Genomic DNA, 19,099 nt, shown 5'->3' on the forward strand with positions numbered 1-19,099 from the left:
CTGATTACTCTGGGTCACCTTAACACCATGATGGTCCCCTTTGGAGATTACATTTCTATCAGTGCTCACGTAGCACATGCAGTTAAGTCCAGTGCCTTAAGTGACAAGTGAAAATGAGCTGGGACTCATCAAGGGGGTATGGCTTAACAGCAAGGGTGTTGCCTGCCGGCTTGTTGCACTACGCGTAATTGATGAGCCCGCCTAATGGGCTAAAGGCCTCCCCACCAGCAGCCCTTTGCAGGAAGAGGTTAGCACCCTCTCCACCGTGGGCTCTCGAGGGTGCGGATCTCTACATCTATTAACCAAAGGAATGCCTGGCGGGGCCGCAGCCACTTGTTTTCAGACTTAATGGTGATGCTGCCCCTTGCCAGGCATTCCTTTAGCTAAGAAAGGCAGAGATCACCCTTGGTTGATCACTGCCTCTCTTAGCTAAATGGATGCCTGGCAAGGGGCAGCAGCACCATTAATGCTGCAAAGGTGAGACTGCTGGAAGCCGAGGTCTTTTTTCTTCAAGGAGGAAAATACTTTTTTTCTAAAGCCTGAAGCTCTCCCAAGAGCAAGAGCTTCAGGCTTAAGATTAAAAGCCTTGTGCTCTGGCAGCCGGGGCAGCCAGGGGACATTATCGAGCCCCAGCAGGGCCCTGCCTCAGAACCATATTTCCTAGCCTGACGGGGCACAGCCCAGCTAGCCCTCAGCCATCTAAAACCCTGCTTAAGTCTGACTTACAAGCAGCCACGGGTAGAAAAACAAAAATGTGGCATATCCCTCTCGCCCTGCGTGCCCCTGGACATGCGGGGTGGGGAATTTGTCATTAGGTGCCGATGCGAAAGCATCTTTGCCCTATTGTTATTAAATTCGCCCCACTCCCGAGAGCGGCTGCATTTAATTTCAATAGGGCACCTGCTGTTCCTTGTCCCACCACGCCAGCTCGGGGGAGACCTTGAAAGAAAAGACTCCCCCAAGTTGGCTTGGTGGGGGCTAATGTCGCCCCTGCCCTGAGGCTGACCCTGCTTACCAGAGTGTTGTTAGCCTTGGGTGTTCAAGTCGTTGCTTGATTCTTGTGACGATGTCTATAGATTTGAGATTATCATTCCCAATCTATTTTCTTGTCACCGCCAGGGTATGTTTCTGGATATTTATATGGGGTTCTGTACCATGCCATATGTAAGCAAGATGCATCAGACCACTGTTTGACGCCAATGACAAAAGGACCAGTGTTATGCTTTTGTGGGACTCTAAAACGCAGTATTTCCAGACCTAATGTATATACCGATTAGGGGGTGACTGACATCTGTCATCCTACAGTGCACAGGTGGAACGCTTTGGAAAGTTGGGCTTTCTCTTGCGTAGTACCTGGTGTGTGCTGAGTGGCACTGTGCCAGTGGTAAGGTTAGTTTTTTCCGTTTGTCCTTTCTTTTGCATGCTTTCGTAGGCATAGTTCATTGTCATGCTTTTATTGTAAACCATATTCTTATCCCTTTGAGTGGCATGTTTGGAATTGGTACGGAAAAGGAATCAATGAGACCTTGAGGTCTCCCTTGCTACCCCTAAAAGAAAATGTTTTAAATACTATTTTTCTTAAATGTAAGCTCCTGGACTGTGGCCAGCGCTATGTGGCTCTTTGTTTCTGGAGTGGTTGGCTTTTTTGTTCATGCCTCTTAAAAAACAGAGGGTTCCACAAGTGTAAGACTTTGACCAGTGATCCTAAATAAGAAAGAATAGGAATAACAAAAAATGTGTCTTTCTGGAATTCTATACAAGAATTGCTAGACTCATTAAAGATTTATTTCAGGCACACTTCAGGGGCTGAGTCTCTGATTTAATTTGTTCTTAAACACCTAAACTCAGCCTAAACACCTAAACTCAGCCTTCTGGTGTTGGAAAATGAGTACAAACACAGGTTCGGTGATATTACATGTATATTTGTTCTATATAAAGCACTTAAGCATGAGTGCTATACAATAACACATCATTATCATTTGGCCTTGGACGTCTGCCTGCATTCACAGTAATTTGGTAAAATGGGCCTATACACAATTATATTATGGTGATTATTTCTTGTATGAAATGTATATCACATTCATACAAAAAAATTAAAAGAAACAACTGCGAAACTGAAAATTGGGAACTCGAAGACATGACCGAGGATATCGATCCTTCCTCACCCATCCAATCAGCCTGGAAACTATTGAAGGATATGACAGGAGGCTTGGTGTGCCAAGCCTTTTGCCATATATGGATATAATTTAATCTTAAATCCGGCTATTCCATCCAACAGAGGACTATGTAGTGGTGGCTTAGCTATAGGCTCAAAGCTATCACACGATTTTAGCCCTTTCCCAGGAAAAATAAGATCTTTGTATGTATTAGCAGCTATCCTCTTGCCGAAGGGAAATAAACACATGTCTATATTGATTATAAATGTTTATGACCCCGCCCCAGGTGGACTTCAAACTGAATCCATACACAGAGAAATTAAGGCTATCATTTTGAAATGGCAAGGACTCTTTGCTACAGGTTCAACAATTATTGTTGGAGACTTGAATAGGGAAAGCCTAAGCCCCCAACATTCACAAAATAGTAAAATTAAGTCTCTATTACCGCTTTTTCCAATAGCGCATGACCTAGAACAACTCTCGTTTGAGAACTTGCTTCCAGAGATAGAAACCTATACTTGGACCAACGGGACATCTAAATCTCACCTTGACTAAGTCATTGCGGGTTTCTCATTAGTAAATAAATGCGGCTCCATCAAAATCCATTTAAACACATTGAGTGATCATGCGGCTTTAAACTGGAACTGGTCTGTGGAAAACAGTTATGCTTCCCAGATACACTGCTCCAGAAACAATACCAATTTACAAGGAAATCGTCTCTGTTGGAACGAAGGAGACATACAATATGTTAATGACCTCCTGGAACTTAATCTACAAGAATTAACGGAAAATGATCCGGCTGTAAATTGGGATTTAAATCATATGATTTGCAGCAGATGAACTCTCCAAAAGGAATATAAGGACAAAATGAAATACAAAAACGGTACCAAGGGAAAGCTCCACTTCAATCCGCTTATTGCGACACAGAAACAAATACATTGCCAAGCTCAGATAGAGATAAAAAGAAACAATCTAATGACTAAGCAGCATAAATATTCCATCAATACAGCGAACTGGACCCGATTATTTGGATGGCTCAAAACATAGAACACTCTGAAATGTTGGTCCCATTTCAATGCTTATAGAGGGAGTCAATCCCCCACGGATATGAACCAAGTGACGGAGGATGCATGGATGAAGCCCATAGTGGAACTGTATTATAATGAACCCACTACCAGCCACCACAGTGAACTTTTGAAATATGATGAGCTAGTGGCACCAAAACAAGACATCCAAGAAGACGATATAAAGATCATTATTGTTAAATCTTAAAATTCTTGAGCACCTGGGCCAGACGGGATACCCAACATCGTGATGATGGCAAATCCCAGTTTATGGGCAAAGATATTGACAAATTTATATCATCAGATAGAGCAAACTGGAAAGATACCAGATAGCTGGCACAGATCAGTATTGGTCCCTATCTTTAAAAGAGGTGATAGGTTAGACCCGGGAAACTATCGCTCCTTAGCCATGATTGACGCAAGTTACAAGATATTTGCAACAGCCTTATTAAAAGAACTCTCAGATTGGGTAGAAAAAAATGATATGCTAAGTCTCTATCAGACTGGATTTCGTAAAGCTCACAATTCTCTTACTAATATGTGCACCCTTCAATATCTCCTAGCAGAAATGCCAATGACAGCAGACCAAATCTATATTGCTGCTATATAGACTTTAGCAAAGACTTTGATTTGGTTTTGCGTCCAGCACTGTGGAAGAAACTTGCAGATTGGGGAATAAATCCAACAACATTTGTTTTTATTCAACAACTATACACAGACACTTATATAACAGTCTGTTTAATTCAAGCTGGGCTGCATACCAACTATGATTTTTTGACAATGCTGTACAACCTGTACATGGCTGATTTACCACAGATATTTCACTCCATACACATTTTTCCAACTAAGATAAATGGGGCACATGTGCCATGGCTCTCCTACGCAGACAATATTATACTGTTAGACCAGACCCCGATTGGCCTTCAGCGGTCGTTTGATGCTCTGGCCATCTACGCAGACAAGAACGTCATCAATACACTGAAAACCAAAACCAAGAGTCTGGGGAAAACAGCAACATAATGAAGGAAAAGAGATGGAAATTGAAGGATTGACATCTGGAAAATGTAGACAATTGCATCTACTTGGGCGGCCCTATAAAAGTAAAGCCAGTTTCCAGCTGTTATGAAGGCCACATTTCTGGAAGAAATGGTTGGCTGTTCGCCATTTTATAATCCATCATGGCGGATACAATATTCAGGGCCTTTTGGAAATCTACCATACAGCTATAATACCGGGTATACTATATGCACTTGCGGCACTGCCCTACAATCTAAGTGGCTTGACCACTTGGAAGGGAATCTCCCTAAAGCTACCCCGGTCGAAGCCCTGCAACTTGAATTTGGGCAGATGTCACTAAGGTCATCTTGGCAAGTGCAGGGGACCCTATTATACTCCAGATTCCTCCAAACTAACCCCAACTCGAACTAACTGTACAAGCTATTGGGGAAAAACAATGGCACTGAAAAAATTAATGCCTTCATATTAGAGCTGAAACTTTCAACAGAAAAGTATCTGGAAAGAGTGGGCCTTGACATGGTCATGCTTGAAACTTACCCCAATTTTGAAAAGAAAATTAAAATAAAGCCAAAACTATGGGATACAGCAAAAAGCATCAATACTCTACATTTAAAGCAAAGATATAACGAATTTTCCCACCGGAATTTTCCCATGTACACACCGAGCAGCTACTTGACTAAGCTCTGCTCTATGGAATTCAATCTCCTACCGACCAGAGAATACCGGGCTAAATGGAAAAAAACTGAACCCATGCACAACACTTGTCGGCTGTGCTGCAAGGGACTGGAGACTAGCAGACACATATTGACGGATTCTAAAACCCTAACAGATTGCTATCGTAAAGGCTATACGGAAGTCATAGCACATTTAGATGACATCACCAGCGACCAATTCTGTGCAATGCGCGTGGGTGCTAAATCTATAGTCATCTCAGCTGCGGCATGGGTAATCTGTTTAGAGGCAAAAAAAGAGATTTAGTGACTATACCTGAAGAAAAAACATATTGCACTGATCATCTATTGATGTATCCCGACTTTATGAATTACGGAAAGCTGCAGATTATCATTTCTTTTTGTAATATTACTGTACGACTGTTTTTTAAAAATGTGTTAAAAGTTTAATTTTAACTATTGCACAATACATTTTTTAAAAAAAATATATCACATTATAGTGATATTGTAACCATATTTCTCGATGTGTACTTAGGAACAATGCTGTGATGCCACTTCCTGTTTCGTCAAGGGGTGAAAGGTTGTGTTCCCTCGCTTCCAGTGATGTCACTTCTTGGTGGCGTCAAATTACATCACTTCCTGTGATGATATCAGAGTTCAAGGGTCATGTGATGTCACTTCCGCTACCCCTGGCCTTTTGGTGAAGTAACATCCGTGACAAATTCCAATGCACTTTTAAGATGTGGCACAACCTTTTTAGGTACAAATGAAGAGGATGTCATTTGTACAACCTGTCAAAGGTTAGAGGCAGTCCCAACCTCTCCAGTTCCAGAAAGATGGACATTTCTGCACTCAAGTTTGTGGGGGCGCACTTTGCACAGACAACACTCATTCATTTCCGAACTAACAAACACTCCCTTTTGGGTCCCAAGTCAGTAGACAATCTATATGCACATTCATTCAACAAAACAAAATCAGTCTGGGAGCCCCTCATATAGCCCGCTACACCCACATCCGTGCATTATGTCGAGCAGAGGAGGGCACAGAGGAAGCTGTAGGTGGCACTTCCTCGTTGGTGACAATTAGAGCAATGTCGAGTCTGGAGCTGGAGAGACGTGTCCCATGCTGGAGCAGCACAGAAGCTGCTTATAGAGAAGGAAGCTGGCAGGCGGGCGGGGGAGCGTGCACACGCACGGGGTGAGAGGGAGACGCAGGGGAGCGGGCAGAAAGGCAGACTGCAGCTGCAGCAGCGCGCGCGGGCTGCGGGAGGTACTGTGAGGAGCAGGACAGTCTCTATCCGACGCCCAAAGAGCTGCACCTGTGCCCGTCCGCGAGCGCCCTGCCTCATCATGACTCACAGGAAACGCAGCTTCACTTTCGGCGCCTACGGCGGGTATGTGCGGGACTGCATTGCTGCGCTGTCACCGTGTGCACAGTGCAGGGCATTACTTTTCTACAGTATTAACGAAAGTGTGTTAGGGCGACGGAACGAAAACTAGCATTTTATTTTCTGAAGTCTCCGTTTAAACGCCAGCTTCCGAATAATGTGTGTGCGTTTTAATTTCTTCCGTACGGCTTACAGGAAGCGTCAACCTGACCGAAGTCTATTTCTTATTTTTCTAATTTTTCTTAATTCGTAACAATCTCACCACAGCGTATGCTACTTTTATCAGTGGGAATTCCAGTCACAACAGAAGGCATGTTGCATAAATCCAGTTTTATTAACATCATTTTCACTTAACGGTACTCAATGTTTCCTTGTAGTATTAGAGTCACAGTAAAGTATGTGTTTCTTTACTTTTTCTCAAGTTGAAAAGTCTTTCTCAAACTGTCCTATGTAGATTGAATATTCTTTTTTTGTCGTTTTACGGACAGGGTTAGAAAGCTATACTTATTTATTTATTTATTCATTTATTTTTACATTTGTAACACGCTCAAACCCTGAGGCAGCAGGGCGCTGTTGCGTAAACCAGTTACATGGTACATACTTTAAAAAATACAAAAGATTACAATATCACAGTGGGGGAGGGGGCATTCTTAATGGGCGAGCAAGTGTCTATATCCCCAAATGAGTTAATTTTCATGGTTTTGCAGAATGTCCAGTAGGCGCTCTCCGCCCTTAGGTTCCTTATGACTGTGAGCGTTGGACTCCGTGGGGCCATTCACCAAGACATTTCTATGACTTTAACCTGGAGAGGGAGGGATTTGCATATTAGACCCAGAGAGGTGACATCAGCTGGCCTTCCAGCCAATCATGGAGCTTGGAATGTGGGATCACCTTATGGTATTGCCTGCCTTCCAAGTTCCATGAACAGAAGGACACTGCCAACTTTTCCCCCAGGGGTTCCTGACTCTAGTCCCCTCCACACACCATGACATCCATCCCTCCACCTGCTCCTCCACAATTCTTCACTGTCTCCTCCAAGAATTTACTTACCTCTACCCTGGATTAGCGGAGGCAGCTTTTGGTGCCAGGGTGTGCAGCTAATCGGGCACCAGTAGGAGGCTGGGGGGCACACTTGGCAGCAGGGATAAACCAGAGGGCTCCGCCATTGCTACCCTGCTTCTCCCAGACCTCCGTGCTTGCCTGACACCTTACTGGCCTGCCTCTGCCCCTGCTGTGCAAATGGCCATCATGAAAAGGGAGAAGGGACTAGGAGTGGCTATTTTCTCTCCCTGTCCATGAAGACCACGTTCCCATGTAGTTATATTTTAAACAGGGATGTCATTTAGGGGGTCGCCCTTGCGACCTCTAGAAAAAAATGAAAAAAATATCTTTTTTTTTTGTAATGTAAGCTCATGGGCTGTGGCCAGCACCACATGGCTCTTTAACGAGAAAGTCAGCCACTCCAGAACTAAAGCCCCTTAAAAAAAAGAAAAAAAATAAGAACAGGAGTGCCACAAGTCTAACACTTTCAGCACTGACCCTAAATAAGAAAGATTAGTAATACCAAATAATGTGTCTTTCTGGAATTCTATACAATAATTGATAGACCCATTAAAGGTTTATTTCAGGCACACTTCAGGGGGTGAGTCACTGATTTAGTTTGTTCTTAAACGACTCAACTCAGCCTTTCATCCTTCTGTGGTCGATAAATGAGTACCAACACAGATTGGGTGATATTGGGTGTACATTTTTTCTATATAAAGCGCTTAATATGACACATCATTATCATTTGGTCATGGACGTCTGCTTGCAATCACAGTAATTTGGTAATATGGGCCTATATGCACTGATCTTAACGATGCATATGGCGATCCATTCTTGTATGAAATGTACATCACATTATAGCGATATCGTAACCATATTTTTTGTAGTGTACAATGCTATATGATAGCACTTCCTGTTTTGTCAACGGGTGAAAGGTTGCGTTCCATCGCATCCCACGATATCACTTCGGGGTGGGGTCAAATGACATCACTTCCTGGGATGTCACCAGCGGTCAAGTGTTGTGTGATGTCACTTCCGCTACCCCTGGCATTTTGGTGAAATGACGTCCCTGATTTTAAACTTGTGAAACCGCCCCACCTCTGTTTCACAACTTAAAAAAATTAATCCTATTAGCGCCCCGGACAACATGTGTGGGTGCTAATTGGTATAAAACGTTCAGTGAAGGGCAATACGTATCAATAATGGCCTCCATGTTGGGGGTTACTGCTTAAATATCGTCTATGTGAATTCAAATAGCCCTTTCCATTTCCAGTTTAACTTCAAGGGTAAGTCAGGGGTATCCATAGTGATGTCTTTGTGAATCAGGCCCATTCTGTGTGATTCACTCGTAGTCACAAGGCTGTCGCAACCAACCGCTTGTACCTCTTTGGGTCCAAGCCCTGCAATCCTTCTTGACTGGAGACGCCACTTGCCTGAGAGCGTGCCCCACGTAAAGACACATCTCCCCCATGCTCCACCAGCTCCCCGTACCAAATCGATATTGTGAAGCAGTGGAGCGTATGGAACAGACAGCCAGATTCTAACCTTACTTTTGTTGTTAAAGGTCTCATGCGACTACCCTCATATGCAGCACTCCTTGCTACCTTTCTCTCCCCCTACCCAGAAGTTGGACACAATTTCGAACACTCTATCTTAGTAGAAGCATTGCCACCGGAAGGGCCTGTGGACTGCCCTGTAGAAATCATTAGGTATAGAGGAAAATGGACCGCATAACTTTTCCTCACTCACCTGAACTTGGGATTCAGTGTGATTACCCGTTCTAACCACACTTTATCCCGACATTTCTGCCTGTTGGAAACATTTTCTATCAGAGCACAATATACAAGTTTGAGTTGCTCCCTCCAATAATACTCGGAGAGTAATTGGCAGAGCATAGTGTTTATTCTTATCTTGAAGTAATAATTGCGGAGTTACAGTGCATACAATTTGTTAAAATTCTTCTGTGTTACAGGCAATCTAAGAGTCAAAGTACAGTTGTCATGTAAGTAATTTAAAATAGACATATATTAGAACAACCTCTTCCATTGTTTATTTCTGTTGGTACATGGTCCTGGACGAAAGGGGGGATGTTATTGGATGGAGAGAGAGACAGGTGCGAATCCAGAAGTGCTGATTGTTGCAGCCCTGAAGTAGTGTTTTGTGTGTGGTGGTATGATTCTAAGTAGTTTCTGGTGCAGACAATTTTGGCGTCTGTACCTTTATTGGGGGCCCTCGGGTATTGGTAACCCGCTGAAGTCGGTTGCAGGGACGATTATTCAAGGGAGTGGATGTGGATGATGTGGCGGATATGTCTGGTGGGAGGATGGAAGTGTTATCACGAGCCAAGGGGTGCTGTGGGGTATTAGCAGGAGTTCAGCTGTGGCGTCTGTTTGTGTGTCTGTCTGTGTGCGCACGGGTCTGCATGTTTGTATTGATCAGGGCGCGTGCGTGCTTTCTGTGTATGTCTCTGTATGTAGACATGCACTGACGTAGCAATCTTATTGAAACTTCCGGAAGCAGCTGAAAAGCTGACTTTTCACAAAAGGACCCATCTAAACTTTGCCCTTGACCACACGCGTTACAAAAAGTGGGGTTTTGGACTAGTAAAGAGGGGATGAAAGGACACACGAGTATTTTGTCACTTGGTTTATATTTCCAAGTGTTTCATTTTATTCAAAAACTTTTCTTAAAAAGATGATTAAACAAGGTTATAATAATACAAAAAATAGTACAAAAAATGTAGCTCATTCACTATTCATCATTCACACTCATACTCTCTTCATCACACTATCAAATTCTATTAAAAAATTAGTTTAAGCACACCAAGTAACAGTCACAAATCTGTTAAGTCTCTATATATTCAAGGTTAACCAAAAGAAATCCCCAAGTTGGTTCAGGGTAACAGAAAAGTCTGTATGATGTTATTCCCACAGATTCTTATGTCGACACGTGTTTCAGTTGCTCTAGGCGAGCATCATTGCAAGTGCCCTCTTTGTATCACAACCTTCTTCATGACAAAACAACCAATTTTCTTGTACATATATCGGCTTGAGCCACACCATCTATAACAATTAAATACATAAAAAAGACTATATCAGTGTCTTGTACTCCTGTCATCCTTATTTGAGTTATTTATTGTCATATTAATATGATAAAATTGACTGCTCTATGAGTTAAGCACCATCTAACTTACCTCTTGGCCACTTGACGGAGGAAGTAAGGATGTGGTTTTAAATCCAACACATCCTTCAAAAGACTACCAAGGATTATTGTCCTCTTGCCTGTTGAGTAAAGGAAAAGATTTACTGTAACCCAATCGCCATTGTCATCCTTCTTGATCACAGCATATGCAAGTCAACAAACGCAGAATGATATGAACAAGATTGTAGGAGTCATGTTATCTCACTTACTCGAGTCAAGAATGACCAACTTTGTCGCATTCAGTCTGATTTGTTCTGTTTGCAGTGGTGTCAATCACTTATTACTCATAAGTAGGGGTAATATATCCTCATTTGGTTTTCTTCTTTTGAGGATTCCGCAAGGCTTTTATTAACTTTTCAGTGTTGATCTAGAACAAATGAATAATTTGTTTATATATATGTATTAGGGACCATCTTGTCCCAAGATTAGCTTATTTGCCAATTTTGTGCTTTTAAGTACAAAATTATATTATATTACGCTTTTGGTGAGTATAGTTGTAAAGTGACTACCCTACCTTAAAATTAGTATTTCTATAATTCATTAATGTCAGGTGCCTAAATTGTTCTCGCAATGGGTATGGCCTGATTGACATATGGTCTTTGTCCATTTTCTCAAAAGCATACGTACTAGCATTTATCGTAGCGTTAGTCCATGTGGGCTATTCCATATGCCCACGTGTATGAGCCTTGTTTATCTTATATTCTTAAAGTTCCATGAGTGCTGCATTAAAGTATGACCCCGTTATTTCCCCTCACATGTGTAACTTGCCATTCATTGGGTTGTAGCACTAGCTCATTCCACACCCTTACCTGTATGCTGCTCAATGCGGCCCCACTTGGAGACGATCCACACAACGTCTGTAACCGTGCGAGCGTCGCGTCGCGTCCCAGTAACTTTATGTATTTAATGCGGGCGTCCGCTCGCATGTGTAGATATAGAAAGGAGATTGCAGTCTTGGCCATGTTAGTCATAGGGCGACGGAAAAGCAAGCCATAGTTAGATTTTATTTTACAAGCAAAGGCTTATGCAGTCCCGTATGTCGTTCAGTAAGCTTCTCAATGAATTTTCAGAAAGTTCTTCTTTTGTCTCATTCTATATTACACACGTTCATCCTCGTATTAATGAACACAAAAAGAGGACTCCTCAAAGTACTGCTAATGGAGAGGCGGATAAACGCTACAAATGGATTCAATGTCCATTCGGTACGTGTCAGCAAGTTTATAGACACATAAGAAGGACTAATCAAAGCACTACTGCTATAGGGGTGAGCCAGTGCCACAGATGAATCATATATACACATGTGGAAACGTGACACATTTTATAACAAAGTTCTTAATAATGATTTCCAAACCTGCAATATATGATTCTCGTATTGCTACTAGATACTTCACTGGTCTGTAGCAGTGCACAAATCTAACATTTGTCCATTCAACATCAAAATGCTTATGCATATTAGGTAAATGTTGTACATATTTCAGGCTTGACTAGATACCGTGGGTAATTAAGTTTTTTAATTTTTATTTTAGTTTTTTTAAATGAAACTATATGCTATTATTATGCATATGTCATCCCAGGTTTGTAGGGAATGTATTCCGAGTACAATTCAGACACCCAGAGGCTATCTGTTCAATTACATTTTTAACCGAAAAACGCATGTTCTTTTTCAGAGTTGTTTAATGGGGTGAGACAAGGAGCAACTTGAAACATGCAGATTATAATTTTTGCAACATTTCAAAACCAATGTTCACACATCAGAGTGGAACCAAATCGATCCGCTGTGCATTCCCATGATATCAGACCTAGTTATGATGTCTCATGTTTCACATCTTAGAGATGAGGTGGTTCCGTTCGACCGACACATTCAACCCTTGTTTGACCGTGTCTAACGGATATATCCAACATTGCTCTTTTTGGTGCAATAGAGTCGACCTATATCCACCTCTATTAGAGGGTTTTAATGCCTGTAGTACGAACCAGCTCAAATGTCTTTTTGTCCCAGTCGTGAAAAATGTTCCACAAGGGGCTTGTCTGCCACCTTGTTCCTTATACAGGACCTGTGTTCCGAGATCCTTTGTCTTACTTCTCTAGTTGTCTTCCCTACATATAGTAAATCGCACGACATCTGACAATATAGATGGCATTTTTTGTTTTGCAGTTGGTATGTATTCTGAGTTGCCATTTGACTTGTCTATACTTAAACTCAGTCCTGATTTCTGCCATGGGGCATGCCACACATCCCCCGCATTTTTGGTGACCAACAACAGGGGTAAACCCTATTGATTCAGTATCGTGTGAGAACTTTTTTGTGGCTCAACGTATGTGAGGACTAGCTTTTGGCCAAGATTTTGGTTCTTTTTGAAAGCAAACATTGGTCTCTTGTATAGAGTCCCTTGTTGTTTTACTAGATCCCAATTATGGTTTACTATCTTTTTGATCTCGTTACTTACGGGATTGAAAGTCGTAACGCAGACCAATCGCTCCTCTTTGTTTTTAATCTGGTGAGTGAGGCAAAGATCTTGACTGGTATTTTTTGCCCTCTTGAAGTAATTTTTGACCAATTGTCCACACGCGGGCATTTATTCTCTTATGTCCTATTCCTGCTCCCACAATGTCCTGCGTTATGACTTTTCTGTAACTAGCGGCTTTATGCCTAAGGGTTTAGAGCGCTGCTATAAATGTAAAAATAAAGGAAATAAAGAAATAGGTTAGTGGGGACAGCAGATCCTGGACTGAGGCCATTTATCGGCCCAGCATGCCCCGACTGCTCCTTATTTATTCGTAGGATGATAATGGCAAGGGGTGGCACTTCTAAAATTCCAGTTTTCCTTGGCCCGACCTTGACAAGTGTTATTGGTGATGTCTCAATGTCCATATCCATGGTGGTGGACAAGTGGGAGAGACCGACCCAATAGCACCCCACCACCATGGCGGAAGTAACAGTGATTTTGCACTATAGGAGAGGGCTTTGAACACCCTGCCCGAATTGAGGCTCAAAATCTTTGGCATGGAGGACTGAATGTACAGCTCCTCTAACAGAATATATATTTTGTCTGCTCACAGACCGTACACAGGGGCTCTAATTTATTTACCTCCCTGTAGACATTGCATTGCGCAGCCACTGAGTCTCTTCTGGGAGCCCCTTCTGTGTTTGTAGAAGAAAACTATATTTAATTTTGGGAAATTGTATTCCGAATGCTAAACAAATCTGGAAAAGATAGGTATCACAGGTGAAGATCTGACAACCTATTTGATAAAAAATAAAGTAAAGTTGTGGGATTCGTGTAAACAATGTGAGAAAATGCGAGAGTATAAAGTATATAATCATTATAAATAAGCAAATAAGAGGATCAGCAAATTACCAGGATATGTGTCCTTAAATCCGGTCCGCAGCATCAGAATGATGTACCTCTGATTTAGGTTTAACATCTGCAATTGATTAGATGTGCTGGGCCCCCGGCGAGCACTGGCACTTGAAAGCAGAGGTTGTCATCTGTGTAAGGCCCGAAGAAGAGTCATGGAAGCATCTGATTGTTGAATGCCATGAGACTAGTCTCCCAGAGACCGATGGTTGGGGAGATTTGTATCTGATATATTAGTTGATCGAGCAGAATCGCTGTGGGCTTTATTGTTTGTGGCCAGTAATATACCAGTAATCATCTCACTTATTCATTTTATCAAGGAGTTATACCAGCTGTTAGGTGAAAACTTAATTGAAGGCATTTAGAACATGCATTATTAATAGGGGGTACATTATTTCTTAGGTATATTGTATTGGAGGGTTTTCGTTTTTATATTTTAACAAGCTGCCCGTTGCCCGTGTCCTGGTCGAGTGGTGTCTCATGTGCCCTGGAGGATGTTGCTCTTGTCCTCTTATTGGCAAGACTTTCTTCCGTTTGCTCTGGTGTCTCATGTGCCCTGGAGGATGTTGCTCTTGTCCTCATGTCAGCAAGTCTTGCTTCAGTTTGCTCTGGCATCTCATTTGCCCTGGAGAAAGTTGCTCTTGTCCTCTGGTCGGCAAGTCATGCTGCTGTTTGTTGTTGTGTTTCAGAAGCTCTTGATATTGATTTTCGCTTTGCATCAGATGGAGCTTTTCCAAGTGATGTTCGTTTTTTGTGCGGCATGTTTCAGTCCCTTAAGGTTTCAGCACATTTGAGAAAATGTCCAAGAAAGATGAATTGATTGTGCTCTCTTCTCATGAATGAACTTAAGTAAACTGAAACCTTGCCATTTGCCATATTTGGAGTGGCGTGATAAAAAAAAAAAAAATATATATATATATATATATATATTTGTATTCCCTTTAAAAATGCTTTAATAAACACTTTCGATCAGTACACAGTAGTAATACATTTCAAAGGAATAACCAACACATCGAACATTTGGCTTCAGACGCTTTTCCAAATTTTGCCTCCTTCTAGTACCTGCTGTAGTGAATCGGGGTGAGCATCAGTAAATGAGGGTGTCTATGCAGTGAATTTTCTTTGCATCCAAACAATCTTGCCCCAGACAAATGAGGAATCCATGCAAGATTTGTTAGCATTGGGTTCAACGGTGTGGATCTGTATAGCCGGACAAACATACACATACACACATACACATTTTGTTTTTGCATATATGATTTTTGCATCCAAACATAGACTACTATCTTGCCCCAGCCAAAAGAGTAATCCATGCAAAATTTGGTAGACGTGGGTTCAACGGGGTGGATTTAAATAGCCGGACAAACATTCATACACACACACATGCATACATTCAGCTTTATATATAAAGATTGGTTGTATTTACTGCACAGGTCTGTTTAATTGGAATTCACATCAGTTGTGATGTGTAATTAGGTTATTACTAGTTCCGATTCTGTGTTTGTGTTACACTAGTAGGTATTATGAATTGTTTATGGATTTTATGATATATTGATTGTGTTTTGATATAGTAGTGTGAACTGTAGTTGATAATTTATAATTATTTGATATAGAATGGAAGTTGTGTTCAAATTTTAATAAATTAGTAGTAATAATAGTGTTGTAGTTTGTAATGTTTTACTGGTCCGCAGCATTGCTAAAACGTTATTGAAAATACGTTTCCTCAATACAACTTAAGGCCAGTAATTCACGGGAAACTTTGTTTTCTTTTTCCCTCTTACCAAAAGCCTTGATGGCTGGCGAAGTGTCAAACAGGTGGGTCATTTATCTGCCCCAAAGGAAAGGGAGCCAGAAAGCAAAGCAAGCCAAACACCCAGAGAGGAGGACCTAAGGGGGGAAAACGGTTTTTTAAGAAAGGCATTGGCAATGCCAATAGTTTGGGCTTTTATGCAGGAATGGGAAAGGCCCTTGTCAGGCGCTGCCATAGTGTATTAACTGACCATTGATGGTAGCAGGTGCAAAATGGTGCGAGTACCTGGGCATCTAATAGCAGTGCCTGGCAAATGCCTAATACTTATACCAAAGCCAAAATTGTTGGTTTTGCCAATACTTGTTTTTAACAGGACTTCAGTGAAGGAACAGTGGAGGAATAGTGCTTATAAACCGAGTGGCTAAAGGCAGACCAGATTAAAGACATTTTTATTAAACCATTAGATTTTTTCATCTACAATTAAGTCATTAACTCTCAGAAGACTGCTTTGAAAAACAATGGCAGGCACTTTAAGTGCACGTTTGATTGTAAGGCTTAAATAAAGCGAGCTCAAGGACTTCTCAGGAAGAGGTGTTTTGGATGAGGAGGGGTAGGAACTGGGTGGCAATAGCCATTGGGATTAGCATTGCCATGGGCAGACAATGGGTGGGAAAATAACCAAATAACATCTACAAGCTGAGTGGCCCTCCTCGTAGGCTATTTCTTCCTATCTGTATTTCAATGTAATAGTTTCGCCTTATGGATGGCTCTGCCACCCAATAGCCCGAACTAATAATGGGTCGAAATGGTGTGTTTTACAAGAACAATTTTTTGAAAGACATTGAATAAAACACTGAAGCATTGCATGAATGGGAAAATACTTCCGCGATCAGGGCAGCACAGTGCACAGGAGCATTTTTCCTGTAGTAAATAATTGAACTGTCAATCAGAACATGGCCCACCTGTTAGAGGTCCTCAGTGCAGAGCAGATATATATATTTATAGCACATCACCGAAGTAGTCCCATAAATAGGATCACAAAACCACACCTGCTAAAATGTCAATCATAAATCACATGGCAGTTAAAATTTACCAGTTTCAAATACGGTGCTAGCAGATATTATTACACCAGTTTTATAAACTATGCCACGAAATATAATGCACACCTCTAATTTCAGAAGTTAATAAAACACTTTGAATTGCCATATTTACCATTAGCAACCGGAGGCGGGCGGAACAGCCAATCAGGTTCCTTGGATCGCGGCTGAAACTGTTAATCTCAGCCCATGTTCCATGGAACCTGGAGGCTGCTTCCCCTGCCTCGCCATCTTCTCCCACCATCCCTTATCTGTTTTTTCTGTTTCCCCAACCCCACTTACCCCTCCCCACGCAACGTTGCTGCTATCGCTCTGTGGCTGCCATGGACATGGAAGAGGGTCTCCCTGTGGAGCCTGCATTTCAAATCCATGGCGGACATCTTTAGACAGTATTTTCAGTCAATGAATGGGACGTACGCAGCGTCCCATATATTGACGGATAATACAATTTTCTTAGCACCACGGGTTTCCGGATTGGAGAGCCCTCATTAAATGCCCTAGCTTTGCTCTGGCCTTTACCTCGGGGCCATGGTCGTTAACACCTGTTACAGCCCTTGGAACAAGGTGCTTAACGCTATAGTAGAAGTGCAGTTATGTGCAAGGATTCTCCCACTGCATGCCTGGTTATGTACATCATGGATCTGAGCGTTTCTCAAATAATCAAGAAGGCGTTCATTGATGCCAGCGTTTTGCTGAAACATTCCAGGATACTTTTAATAATAGGATGTGCAATGTGCCAACCAACAAGGGAACAACTACTGAAATACATCATGGTACATGTGCACATGCCAGAGTCCAGCCAAAATGTCCACTTTGTCTGTTTACACTTTGCAGTGCAAATTCGATCTTGCCAAGCCTTTTTCAAATTATCCCAGTTAATCGAATATTGTCATACCAGTTTCAACAATGCCTTCTTGGTCTTGTTCCAGTGAAGCACAATGTCATGCTCATTTCTATGCTGCCGCCGGAAAATTGTCAGATTGTGTTTACACATCCCCTCCCTAAAATGCATATGCCAGTTCCAACAGAGATGCTCTAAGTTTTCCCAGTTAAGCACATTGGCATTATACGTTATGCATTGCCCTAAGAAATTGCCCTACCACATACCCAATGTGCCCAGAAACCAGTGCCATACCACTTCCAAACGGGCTCCCGAAAATGTCCCAAAACCGTACTCCCATTGCTTACGGAACTGTGTCCCTTGTTACTTTCACCTTGCCCATTCTGCTATTGCTTCAGGAAAATTAGCCCATGAAACGTACACATTGCCCTCAGTGACCTGTCCCATGTCACTTTCTCATCACCCCAGGAATGTGCCTCATTCATTAGGAACTGAACATTGTTGCCTGAAGCCACTTTCCCATTGCTAGCAGGAAAGTGCCCAAACCTGCTTTCCCGCTCGCACAGGTGTGTCAAACGCCATTTTCTTGCCTCATGCTTCCTTTCTATTTATTTATTTATTTAGACATTTGTATAGCATGCCAAGTCCGCAGGCATCTAGGCACTTGTTTGCTTAAGTGGGTTGGTTACAGTAGTAGCTTGCAACGATATTAGCTCCAGACATTACTTACATAGGTTAAGGACGTTAGTTACAGAGATTACATTGACACATAAGATCTATTGGTGCCAGGTTCCCATAGCACCCAAAACATTGCCCCATGCCCTTTTCAAAGTGCTCTCATCAAAAGGCCACTTGTCACTTTGCAAAATGATCTTTAGAAAAGCTCCTTTTCATTCTTACCATTGCAAGATGGCTCGTGACAGTGGGTAGGACAGGTGATGAGCCCTGATCTCCCAGCTCATCTGCCTGTTCTCCTGGAAGTGTCTGCTAGGTTCGTGATGGGCAGCAAGACTGGTTGAAATGGGGCACAGTCAAGCTTGGATGTCACTGTGTGGTAGGCCTAGCTCAGGCTTGAAAATGGGATCAGTCCCCCTTGACAAAGTTATCAAGGGGCATATAACTATTCCTTTCACTTCAGGGGGGCTGGTGGCATATAATCAGAGGCGTCGCTAGGGGGGCTGAGGAGGCTTTAGCCCCTGGTCTTTTGGTTGTAGCCCCTGATAGAAGCTGAGGGGTTACAAACAAAAAGGATAGCTAGCTCCCAGTCCTGACAGTCCCAAAATTAGCATAGCCCTGGATCTTTTCCAGACCAAGCAACAGCCCTGCATATAATCATTCAAATGAAGCTCCAGGGGTCCAGGCAGGCCAGGTAAAAGCGTTTCTGCTTTGCGACTCGAAGTGAGCGACAAACTCCAAGCCTGGGATCAACGCTATAAGAACCGAAAAAATAATATGCAGCTGTCAAATCCATGCAATGGTATATTCTGGTCAGGTCTCCGAGTGCACAAAGAA

At 42.3% G+C, this 19,099-nt stretch overlaps 1 protein-coding gene across 5 annotated transcripts in view; it reads left to right on the forward strand.

Moving 5' to 3' along the window:
• The window catches only part of RAP1GAP (RAP1 GTPase activating protein), a 1,905,843-nt gene that overhangs the window by 464,124 nt on the left and 1,422,620 nt on the right, over positions 1-19,099 (forward strand). Inside the window, exon 1 of one of the 5 annotated variants that reach the window (XM_069610364.1) lies at positions 6,226-6,301. The exons of 1 other annotated variant lie outside the window; for it this stretch is intronic. In XM_069610364.1, coding sequence (XP_069466465.1) covers positions 6,258-6,301 — 44 coding nt within the window. In that variant the 5' untranslated portion in view covers positions 6,226-6,257. Of the gene's footprint in view, positions 1-6,225; positions 6,302-19,099 lie in introns of those variants that run through there. 3 more of the 5 variants (XM_069610368.1, XM_069610361.1, XM_069610362.1) reach the window with 3 other exon arrangements.

Source organism: Ambystoma mexicanum, chromosome 8 (assembly GCF_040938575.1).
Source record: "Ambystoma mexicanum isolate Mex_15411 chromosome 8, UKY_AmexF1_1, whole genome shotgun sequence".
NCBI classification, from domain to species: domain Eukaryota; kingdom Metazoa; phylum Chordata; class Amphibia; order Caudata; family Ambystomatidae; genus Ambystoma; species Ambystoma mexicanum.